Here is a 12,720-nt window from a genome sequence, read left to right on the forward strand (position 1 = left end):
AAATGTGTCAATGACTTTGTACATTTTACCGGGTATAGATGTGCAGAAAGGTTTCTAGGGTGCGTGTATATAAAATCAAGTAACTATTAGGGTACTTACACAAAGGATCAAGTAATCTTCTAAGGCATACCCATACAGAATCCAGTATTATGGGATGTGTACATTGTATTTCTTTCCAAGTTTTAAGGACACACCCATCAATGATCCCTACTACTACCCAAAGACAACAGAATTCAGGACACTCTGTCTCTTCAACTTTTGCCAACCTAAACTACTTCAAGACCATCACATGCCCTTATCTGCTGGGGATGTCCTGAGGTCCTCTGCTCTGTTCCATTCAGATTTTTTCCCTTCTGTTTTATCCCCTAAAACTTTACTATGAACAGAGAAATAGAGTTCCTCATTTTCAAAAAGATTTGTTTACATTTGAAATTTTTGTATATGTATGTGTGTAGAGGGGTGTTTGTCTGGGTGGCTGGGAGGCCAGAAGAGAGCACTGGATCCTCTTGAGCTAAAGTTAGAAGCAGTTGTGAGTCACCTGATATAGGAACAGAGAACTCAGCTCCATTTTTTCTCATTTCTATTGACCATTCAGAATTAGTTTTCTGTGAAAAGTTACTCATTTTATTAGTCCACTCTCTTACTGAGCTTCTTACTTGCTTTAAGAGTACTCTGCATTTTCAGTCTATATAACTCATCAGTTATATACGGGATCTATATAACAAATGCTCTCACCCTAGCCTCTGAGTACGTTCATGTCTTGACATATATAAGTTTTAAGCTTGACACAGTGAGCTGTGACAAAGTAGATCTTTTTCTGCTGTTGATTTTGTGCCCTGTGTTACTCAGGAAACCTTGAGGCTGGAGTGAAAGGAAATGCTTATGCACTGATGAATGTGCCTCAATAAAAGTAAAATTAACATTTGGGAAGAACTTAGAATATCTAACAGTGAGGCGAGTAAGTCTCTCATGTGTTCTTTCCCTCCTCCCCTCCAGGTCCTTACTTCGTTAGTCCATTAACCCTGAGGTGTCTAGCTAGGATGTTCTTTACCTCTTACAGCCAGCCTCTCACAGAACGTCCTGGAACTGATTAAACTCTTGAACCATTTCCTGTCCTTGAATTCTCTGTAATGTCACCCAACATTTTTACATACAAATATATTAACCCACCCACTGATTCTCACACAACAGTAAGTTTCGAGGACTTGTTCATTGTAGAATATAAAAGAAGCCTACCTTTGGCCAGGTGTTCTTCAAAACAATGGCCCTCTTTCCATCACTAAGTGCATTTCTAAAAAGAAAAACAAGAAATAAAATATTTAAAAATTTCATGACTTTACTTTAAAAGTACTATATATCATGTATCTCCTTGTATGTTGTGAATTTTACATGAATATAGCCTAGTAAAAAAAAAAATAAGCCATATAACAAATATCCACTACAACAAAGTTAGAAAATGCAGAAAAGTAAAACAGAGGGGAGAAGTCACCTAGAACCCCATCACAACTACTTAGGAATTACATTTAGTGTTTCTAGAGAGTTCCTTATATAGCTTTCCAATATCTACATTTGACTTATTATTCATATGATTTTATGATTTTGTGATTCACATGACATTATTTTTGTCTTTTAACAAAACTGATTTTCAACAATGTAACTCCCCAGCTTTTCACACAACAGACTAATTCAGCTACACTGAAAAAAGCACAGACTCCAGAACAAAGACTTTCAATTTTCCTCATATTGTAGTGACCTCCAAGTATAAAATTTTCATTGCTACTTCATAACTGTAATTTTACTGTTATGAATTATAATGTAAATATGTTTTCTGATGGAAAATGAAAACATTGTTCCACCACCCCAAAGTGGTCACGACTCACAGATTGAGAACCACTGCTCTAGAATGAGTCCCCGGTAGTCTAACTAGACTGCAGCTTCTCCTGGGCCCTGAAGGATGTCACTGGCTCAGGGCCCACTTTCTCATCTGTAGCTAGCTGCACAGTTGAGGTACATGCTACATTACAAAGTGTTACACTGTCGGGCACTAGAAGGTCCACACCTTAGTTTGTGGCCTGGCATGTATCTGCAGTAACATTTCTAACAGCCTGTTTTACAAGTCCTCACCACATGCAAACAGAAACCTAGCACTACTCAAAAATGTTCAAATGACTAAAGCACTAGCTCAGATATCCTACTCTTTCCTGTGAGCTCACACACTCCCTCTCACTGGCTTTAGTATTTTATCTTCTCAGTGATCAACTCACTTTGTCTGTTTTTTTTTGTTTTTCTAGTTTAAATGTCTTGTGTAAAGTTACTGGTTCATCATCTCAAAGTCACACACATCAATGCATTATACTTACAAAAAATTTTTTCTTAAAGAAGAAAATGAGGTAACTTATGCCATTAGACAGTAACACAGACTAAAGGTACATAACAAACTATTCGAGAAGAAAAACCAAAATAACAAAAAATTTCCTAAAGACAGACAATTAGGTTAGCAGAGAAGGATGGAGGAACAGGCAGGAGAGTCTACACCAATCAATCTATAACAAGAGTGACAGCACAGTGCATGGGGCAAACAGACTTAATAAGTAGTGCTGACCCACTTACACTCACACAAATGCCAGATACTGCCTCAGGTTCAACAGCAAAGCCAAGCCCAGGAGCCTGTAAATCTAAGTAGCAATGCTAATCTTAAAAAAAAAAAAAAAAAAGGAAGGAAGCAGTAAAACTTTTAAAGGCAACACAGAAAACTCTGGTAGCCTTAAAGCTTAGAGATTATGAATACAAAACAAGTGTTCACCATAAGAAAAACTGGTAAATTGCATTATACTAAAATTAAGTGTGTATGTTTCTATGTTGTAGAAAAGAGGTCAACTGTAGAGGTCAGAGGAAAACTTAGAGGACTGATCTACCATGTGCAATCTGGGGATCAAACCTAGATCTTCTGGCTCAGTGACAAGTGCCTCTACTCATTGGACCATTTCATTATTCCTAAAATGAACAGCTTTTGGTATCAAAAAAAAAACAAAGACCAAGTGCTGAAGGGGAAAGCCACTCAGAGTATGAAGATACTTGTAAAACTTATGTCTCAGTGACTCACATTCAGACTACAAAAGTGTCAGACATTCAGCTCAGGGGCAAAGGGAGAACAAATGACAAACAAAGCATTTCACAAAAGAAGACATCCAAATAAACAATAAGGATATGAGGAAATACTCAAGTATCCTTAACCAGCTTACAAAAATGCTAGACTAACACTAGGCTTATACTACTCCATACCCAGCTGGTCTAAAAGGAAACGAAGTGTCAGTGAGGATACGCCTAAAACTCTCATACTCTGCAGTAGACTGAAATGACAGTCACAGGAAACGTATGAACTGTAGCAAAACACAAGTATGCCCTCTGTCCTTGATTGTACACTCAACAGAATTTGATATCATAACAGCCAAATACTAGAAACTTAGCAAAATGCCCATCAATGATACAATGGATAAAACATAGTATACTCATGCAGTAGGTAAATGCAAGTCCATGCAACAACATAAACCCTGAGAACAGTTTTGAAAGCCACACACATTTACACGGCATAAAAAATGAAACTCCCCAATGGAGCTCCAGGCAGACTGGTGTGGGGAGACAGGGGGCAGAGACTGCGAGAGCCAGCAAAGGTTGTTTGGCTGCTGCTGTGATTTGGATGTTGTTTTCAAGTTGTCCACTTTGGAAAATCCTGTCTATTCCCTTGTGATATACGTATTTCCTAGGACGTGTACTACTGAAAGAATCACAAGAAACACCTGGGTTTTTCTTCTGTTGGAGAATGTAACACCTGTGCTGACAACAGAGTCACAAAGTCACCCTGCCACCATGGAGGTGAGGTGACAGCTTTCTGACCAAGTCATTCAGGCTGAAAACCGAGGCCTTAGATGATAGTGCAGACCATACACCTCAGAGACACCTTCTGGAGCTTGAGGATTCTGTTTCTTCACAATTTTAAGCCAGGTCAATCAGTTAGCTAGACCTAAAACATAAAACAGCCTTGTGTGCATTAAGTCTCTTGCCCCAAGCACTTTTAGAAGTTGTCTACAGGTACTGTTTCAAGCGCCTCACAGTTCTCAGCTCACACCAACCATCTTCTCCTCTAAGCCTTCTACTGACAGCTCCTCTGGTTACTGAATGAAGTCTGTATTTCTAATCCAAACTGTCTCACACATCTCGGCAGCCAGACACTTGGGTCCTCTCTCACTTCTTTCCATACAACTATTTCCTGCCTTTCTGGACACTTGTAAATAGTTTCCAGGCCAGGTATCACCATTCCCTAACAGATATTCAAGGTTCAAGTTTGGCTCCTCTTTCTCTACCTTTAGGTGAGGTTTTTCCTCACCTTAAGGACCGTAAGGTTGTTTCAATCTTGCCCAAACAGTAATATTAATTACTGGGGAAGCTTCAAAAAGTCTACTCTGCAAGCTCTACCCTGTGTCAGTTAAACCAGAATGTCTGGGATTCAAAGTTCAAATGATTCCAATATTCAGTCAAGGGTGAAACCTACTTTCCTAAGCAATATCAAATGCATCTCCAACTTCAATCTTCTTGGACATCTATCCCAAACATGTCATTTACTTTTTATAGAGAGAAAGTCAGATTCTACCTCCTGTAATTTATTCTTCTTCCAATGGATCCCACTGCTAATAAGCAGACCAAAATCAAAGAATCTGGTAAGAACACAAAGCAGTCTCCTTAGTCATATGTCAGCACTAAACCATGGGTCATTCTGTCAACATCACCTCTAAATATCCTGACTCCTCCCACTGTCCTATGCCTACTCTAGCTACCTTCCTCCAGCCTGGCATCCTCAGCCTTGGTGCAGGTTCTCCACAGCAATTTTCTGTGTCCAGTATGAGTTTTTAAAGGTACTAATTATGGATAACATTCAACTCTTTTGAAATTTTTGGTATCTTACCATCCCTCTTAACAACCAACAGCTATAACATAACCCTACAAAGTCTAGACCCTAACCTCCCTTCTGTAATTCAGGTCATATGGCATACTAGCAGTTTCTTGAATACAACATACCACTTCCAATTTCAGGCTTCACACTGCTGGCTCACTGGCTAGACCACAGGGATTGTCTCTATCTTTGCTCATTTCTGTCATCAGCTTTAACTAGAACCCTGGTGTTACCTGTTAAGTTGGGCTGAATGGTATTACTGAGGTACTATAACACTGTATTAGTTGTTCTAACAACATATATTATAAATAACCCACCTGGCAATGTGTGAGTGTAAGTTACACTAAATTTCCCAGCACACGGCCAGATCTCATAACTGCAACATGTGAGCAGAGTATGTGCAACCCTGCTCATCCAGACCACTGCAGTAAAGAGAGTAGGATGGACATTGTACACACAAGTCTGTGACAATGGAAGATCTGCAGTGTCAACTACTATTAACCACTGAGAACTGTGTTCTAGCCCAAGTGTTCCAATGTATTATAGTTACCACAAAAGCATGTTATTTGCCCAGACATGCTCCAATCTAACACTTTACGTACTGTTTTGTTTTGATTTCTTATTCTAGGACCTTAAACACACAGAGAACACCAGATTACCTTTTCTTCCAGACTTAAAGTTCACAGGCCCTTGCTAGCTGGTTCTGTCTGTGACTGTGGGTGAATAGGTAATGAACCATTTAGCAATCAGATTAAAGTCCCTAGTCCCAGTATATGCACCAATGATGCAGGTACACTTGGTCACTGGTAGCCTACATTCTGAACTATCTCTTAATAGACTCTGGACAGGGCATGGAAGATGACGACACTATTTACTGACATTCTTAAACTACAACAGGTATGTATCCCTGGAGTATATGAGAACTCTGCTATCAAGGATCTTCCCCCATTATTATCAAGTAATTACTTTCAAGGTCTGGCTAGATTAACAAAGAAACAATTAACTATTTCCCAAGTAGCTTAAGGTTACTATTAAACTACCAATAAATCTCACTCAGCTATTGTCAAATATACAGTGACTAACAACCATCAACAAAAGCAGGATGTTTTAAATCAAAGAACCTAGGTTTAAAATTGTTCATGGTCCTTCATCTAACAGAACAAAAGAAGCTTATCATGAAATTTATCCTATAGATACATTAGTACTTGAATACTGAATAAAATTAAAATAGTCGTTTAAAAAACCTATATTTAATTACCTTAACTGAAAATAATCTATATCCTAATTATAAGTAATCTACAGACCAATTCAAGTGGCCTATTCAAACCATATATTGATACAATCTGATGGATCACTTGAGTATACAGCCAATAAAATGCTGCCCATAAACAAAAAACAAGACCTTGATACACATGGATACACAAGTTCTAAGACTTGCATATAAGAAAGCAAATAGTACAGTAGTATGTGCAGTGCAGTATGTTTTCTACTCATGGGTTTTAAAGGGTGTGTCTCACTGAATCTCAAATTGGCTATATTCTGATTCATAAAATGGCAATCCACTTGGTTCAACATTCTTAAACTACATGTATGTATATGTGGAGCATACGAGAACTCTGCAAGTATATAGAATATCTATAGACATGAGGTATAATGTAAACACACAGAATCTGAAGAGAGTAGGAAATGAAGAACCACACAAGAGATGCCAGTGGATCCTTTAAGTTCAAAATTTTATCATATGCACTTATTTGTTCTTTTTAAAAAAGGGGCATATGGGATTGGAGGGATAACTCAGTGGTTAAGCATATATGTTGCTCTTGCAGAGGACCTGGGTTCAGTTCCCAGAACTGATTACACCCCTTACCCTTACCCTACCCTCCAAAAGACCGACAATAATGTTCTCTTCAAGAGCAAATTCAGTGCTTCTAAATAACAACAGACCATGAGATTAAGAGAAAGCTAAGAGGAATATTCAAACAGTACATACTAAACCTAAACCTGTGGGCTTACAGAAACGTGTTCTCTCTTATCTCCCTTCCTCCCCCCCCCCCACTCTGTGTATGTGTGTGTGTGTGTGTCGTACTTACTCACAGGAGGAAATAATTATCACAGAAGCATGGTTAGGTTGCTATACCTTTGATCTCAGAAATTCAGAAAACAGATCAACAGGACTTAAAAGTCTCTGCTATACAAATCATATCTGGAGTCTAATAGAAAGGAACATTGCAAGATAGGTTTCTCAGAGCAAATTAGAATACTTGGTGATGCATGTCCCCATCTCCAATTACACTTCCCAGAAATGTTCATTCTTCCCCCAGAAGAATTCTAATTTCTCAAATGAGTTCTAAAAAAATGAATTAGAGTGGGTAAATTTACTCAGTACATTACATAAGTTTTTATAAGCACCTAAATTAGACATGTCTTAATTCCTTTTCCTGTGTATGAACTGAAATTTTCTGGTTACTTAAATTACAACTGTTATTCTAAGAATGGCCTATGGTTACAACTGTATTGAAAAGTGTGCTTCTAGAAGGCCACGACAAAGAAGAATCTCATCCAAGCCAGGAGTCCTGGGGTCCATGAAACACATCCTCAGACTCAAGGGTTCCATAGGAGAAGATGAAGCAGCAGCGACACGATGCTTGGCTCTCTACCTCACAAGAACAACATCCAGCCCAAGAGGGGTACACACTGGCTCTTGGCCTCACCCATGTCCTCTCAAGTCTCCAGTTAAGTCTGTTTATTTTAGTTTATAACCACACAGATCACTTCAGGATGAAGCTTCTGTTTCCCAGACTCTACTCCTTCATCTTTGGCTTTCTTCCTTGCACCACTAACCATAATATCATGGTTTCTCTCTTTTCAAGATCATTTCTCATTTTAACCTCAATGTTTTCAGTGGGTGTATTTTAAATTATATACTTATTTTGCTTTTTATCAAATACTTCAAAAGTACACACAATTCAAAGAATATATTAACATGTAGAACACTCATGTAGCAACTTAGCAAAAAATTAACAATTTGCCATATTTACTCCGACTCTTTTTGCAGATTTGTTATAGTTGACGTCCACTGTGTACCACCTCTCCCATCTCAAAACCCGTTCTCCTCCTTCTCTCCCCAGAGATAGCCACTCATTTAGTTTATAACATGCCCATACATTCTAAGAACACTTGAAATTCATATGTCATAATATAAATATGCACACTGTATTTTTTAACAGTATATAAATGGCATCACACTGTACAAATCATTCTGCAACTTGCTTGACACTCAACATTGCACTCATTTTAAGTGCTGTTTAAAACATCTTTATATGAATATACCATAATTCATTTATCCATCCTCTCCTGATGGACATTTATGTTGGTGCACATCTTTAATCGTACAAACAATGCTACAACAACGGCTTGTACATGTCTTCTTGAGTACACGTCTGAGAGCTGGAAGGGATGACCCTAGATGTGGACTGCAGAGTGTGCATATCTTCACCTTGTCAGACTGCTCTCCACAATGACTGTACCAATTTATACTTTTTCCAGACGAGTATGAAAGTTTCCTTTGTTCCACATCCTCGGAAATACTTGGTATTACGAAGCTTTTGGGTATGAAAGACAAACTTGTAGTTTTTAATCTGCATGTTATGTAAGGATAAGCAGGTCCTCATAAATGTGTGACTATTTGGATCATTTGTTTTAAAATGTTTTCAACGTTCACATTCCCATGTATTCTGTCACCTTTCCAAGGTGATTAACAATAGAGGCCATATCCAGGTCCACTGGGCTCGACTTCTGGTTGCGTCACACCCACCTAAGCATGCCTGAACACTGCTTGGCCTCACTGTACCTTGGTTTTCTCATCTGAAAGAGACAGCAGCAACTGGCCCCCAAGGTTGTAAAGGTTTTTAGGAGTAAATATGCATAAAGTACTCAGGACAGAGCCTGTCATGAGTCAATGTATGCATTTTTGCCTTTTTAGAGCATAATATTGCTGAAGTTATTTTTAAAACAAAATATGTTTTCACTTTCTAATATTTTAGAATTAAAATATTTCATGATCACTTTTGCATTTGAGCATTCATCCAAGCCTTTAATCATTTTCCATTTCAGTTCTTTTGTAGTTTGACGACTGCTTTTATAACAACAAATAGTTAGCCTGGCCTTGTGACTGTCTGGGGATGATAGCGTCTCCTGGGCTCAGTAGGTAGATACTCTATCTCCCGCTGTCCCTGCAGCTGCTTGGCTAGATTCCCATGACGGGTCTAGCTGGCATCCATGTCATGTGAGAATTTCACAACGTCTCAACCTTGGTTATTCAGCTTTAAAAGGTTCTTCTCAGAGCAAGAGTCCTCCTGTATCCAGGCACATGCCAATCACTGGTAGCATGTTCCTATGTCGTATCATCTAGTCACTGCATCACAGGAAAAGGCCTGGAAACTTCATTCCTGCATTACTGAGCAAAATCACATAAGCAGTGTGTGAAAAGGTAGGAGGCAATAGTAAAAGCAGTGTAGAATAGTTCTGCATGTTAAAGGAGTATCAGGTACATGCTGGTGACTACCTCGTAAGAACCAGTGGCTTTCTCGCACACTAACCTGCCTGTTACCAGATGTATTCAACTACAAGCTGGAACATGAGCGAAGTATATGGATAGGTGGGCTGCTCTACACTTGGCTTTCACCTCATGCTATCTGGAGGCTCTGTTTCTACTGCCACCTCTTGCAGCTGGAGTTTAGGAAAATTCTCCTCATGTGTCTATCTTTCAAATACTCATAAAAGCAGAATCACCCTGGTTTATCTCTCAGCTTTCAGAGCTGGAGAATAGATGACCCTCTGCCTGCCAAGATTTCAGTTAGATTTCAGTTTTCACAAGAGGCTAGTCAAGTCATAAACCTATTTAACTGATCTTGAAAGCACACAAATTCACCTTCAAACAGTACAGATTATCTGTTAATTCTGGACCTAGCCAGAAACAATAACCTAGACATTTGTAGCTCATTTCTTGTCAGAACCAGTTGCGAACAGTGGTATTGATGGAAGACTGTGTCAAGCCCATCCATTCCTCTAGTCTAGATAGCCTCGGATTATCCACGGCTTAAGCCATCTAACAGCTGCATAACGTTAATACAGCGGTATTCTCCAAGGTGGTTGGATTACTGGTGATATTTATTTTCTTCTTTTTAAACTCTTGTGTTTTCCAAATTTTCTACCATGAGAATGTATTCTGTTTACAATAAAAGAGAAACACAATAAATGTTACTTTTTAAAAGCTACACACTTGGAAGATACTACACCTTTCCCCGCTCCCACTCTCCCACCATCCCCAGGTAAAAGTGTTTTCACTAAGAAACAGCTCGGACAGGTTCTCTGAGCTTTCATGACTTCACAAAGAAGCCTACAGTGAAACCCCAAACTACATTCTCTAGAGTTTTTCCTGTCGTTTCTGGAACTTTTCCCTATCACTTAATTAACATTATCACTGACTCACCTAAGTAATTTCTAAGTTAATCACAAGGAACCACCTTCAACCAAACAACTGCTATAAATGTTTCTTTAGGAATGAGAATTTCATGACTTTTCAAGGTTTCCTTCTTTATTTTAGGCAACAGAAAATCAAGGCAAAAATGAGCTTTAACTAGTATCTACACAAGACCTTGGCCCAGGCAGCCTTGTTCTGGGGGTCCCAGGTTCTATCTTGGTTTTCTAGCTTGATGTATTCTGTATTCTCTCAGCAAGGATGTAGTTTTAGACCCATTCTCTTACATTAAGGCACGGTATAGTTGAATACAACAATCTATATTGTTTAATTATTAACACAATTTATATACTAAAGTTTTTTAAATGAAGGGCAATAAAAAAAACCACAGTATTTTTTTTCAGTCTTTCTCAACTCATAAATTAAAGCAAAGTTCAAATTCAACATAAGGAACTAAATTATGGTTCTATTCAATTAATACAATTAATTTTCTATGCATTCTTTCACTTATGAAAATATTTACCTAATTCTGTATAACAAGACAAGATAAACAGCAAAAGTACGCTATGCAGGTTAGATAGAGGAAGAGAACGGAATATATTATAGATGTTACAATGTTGGAATCATCAGCATGACCTATGTTTAAATCTCATCATCGCCACTCACTAGCTGTAGGAACTGTCCACGAATAAAATGTGGAACACAATATAACATGCCTATTAAGGAAGGGTACTTTGAGACTTAAATAACATGTCAAGTGTCTAAAATAATGTATGACATATGCTCACATTCTGCTGCAGGCATAAATAAAACTTTTTTTACCCATTTAACTATTTCAAAAAATTATTAAGGGTTTTCCTTGCATACCTGCAAGACAGATAAATGTTTCCCTAAAATAAGTATTAGGCATAATAATTCAGCAATTAGTAATTAACCAACTTACCTAAACTGCCCCATACGAAGAAAACAGAGAGCTCGGTTACCATAAAGAAGATGGTTTTCAGGTCTTAAAAAGAAGTAACATTTAGTCAGTAAAACACATTATATCTGAAACAAATAAAAATCATATTGAAAACATGAGAAATTTTTAAAAATTTTAAAACTTTACAACTATGTGGCAGAGCAGAAAAAAATAAAGGATTTAGAGTCTTACTGACTGAAATTCAGGGTTTTGACATTCTCAACACTGTTCAAAAGGTAATCACTAATGTCTCTAGTTCATAGTACTACTGTGAGAATTATTATTAAAAACTACGAAGTATATAATTGTCCAACACAAGAGTACTTGTGTAAGTCAAGCTGGGCACTTTGACAAAGACAAAAGAAATTTGCAAATGCAACAGTAGTGACAGGTAGATTTTTTTCAAATTTTATTAATTTTCATTATCTCATTCTGGGTGGTCAAAACCTATTTCTTCCTTAACAGAGTAGGGAGTGGTATGCTTTAGGTATGATATCCAACTGGATTCCCTCAATCCCTGTAAAAAAGGTAGGAAAGGGAGCAGTCTAGAGAGCACACAGCTCAGATGAGTACTATAAACAGAGCAAGGCACACCTGAAAGGCAGCTATGAAGATGCAACATCTGAATGAGGTATGGACAGAGTACATATACCCATCCTCTCAACAACTACATTCCCTTAAAAGTTCCCCAGGAAAGCAGAGCTTCCTCAATGATAACATCTTCAGTATGGGTAATACCTTCCTCATAATCAGTTAATAGTATGAAAGAACAGTTGACAGAAAAAGAAAGAAGACAGATGTCTCTGTAGAGAAGTCCATAGAAACAGGGCAGAGTGGAGAAGACCCATGGTCTTGCCTGGTGTGTTTGAGATGCCTAGCTGGTTCATGTATCCAGGCTACCAGCACTACTCCTAATACTTACAGATGAGGAAACCTATTCTGCATGGCAAATGAAGATATTCTATAATCCATCTGCTTCTACTTCTCCTAAGACTTTAGCCTGATCTGCCACATAAAAAGGATTTTTTCTACTTTCTCTTACCTATATTCAATGGCTCTGGTGTAATAAATAACAGCTATTTCAAACTTTTCCTTTGAAAACTCTTCATTTCCTCTCATTTTCATTAGTTCTCCTTGCTGAGAAACCAAAGTAAAAGAATACCCATCAATTACCTCCAAAGACAATCAAGAAGACAACATCCAGGAGAAACATCTTGGTTTCTATCCTTGCTATCAAAGTAACATGGGGATTATTTACATAGAAAATGAGAATGTAATCTCTAGTATTTTGATACATTCAATTAGAACTGAAAACTGAAAGCATCTATATAC

The 12,720-nt window shown here is 37.9% G+C and overlaps 1 protein-coding gene across 6 annotated transcripts in view; it reads right to left on the reverse strand.

Moving 5' to 3' along the window:
* The window catches only part of Ttc3 (tetratricopeptide repeat domain 3), a 97,579-nt gene that overhangs the window by 63,746 nt on the left and 21,113 nt on the right, over positions 1–12,720 (reverse strand). For all 6 annotated transcript variants that reach the window (XM_028752562.1, XM_028752561.1, XM_028752565.1 and 3 more), the window contains 3 exons: positions 12,431–12,525; positions 11,371–11,433; positions 1,237–1,291 (listed from right to left, as the gene is read on the reverse strand). In XM_028752562.1, the coding sequence (XP_028608395.1) occupies positions 1,237–1,291; positions 11,371–11,433; positions 12,431–12,525 (213 nt within the window). The remainder of the gene's footprint in view (positions 1–1,236; positions 1,292–11,370; positions 11,434–12,430; positions 12,526–12,720) is intronic.

The sequence above is a fragment of the Grammomys surdaster genome, unplaced genomic scaffold (genome assembly GCF_004785775.1).
Source record: "Grammomys surdaster isolate TR1022 unplaced genomic scaffold, NIH_TR_1.0 125925, whole genome shotgun sequence".
NCBI lineage: Eukaryota > Metazoa > Chordata > Mammalia > Rodentia > Muridae > Grammomys > Grammomys surdaster.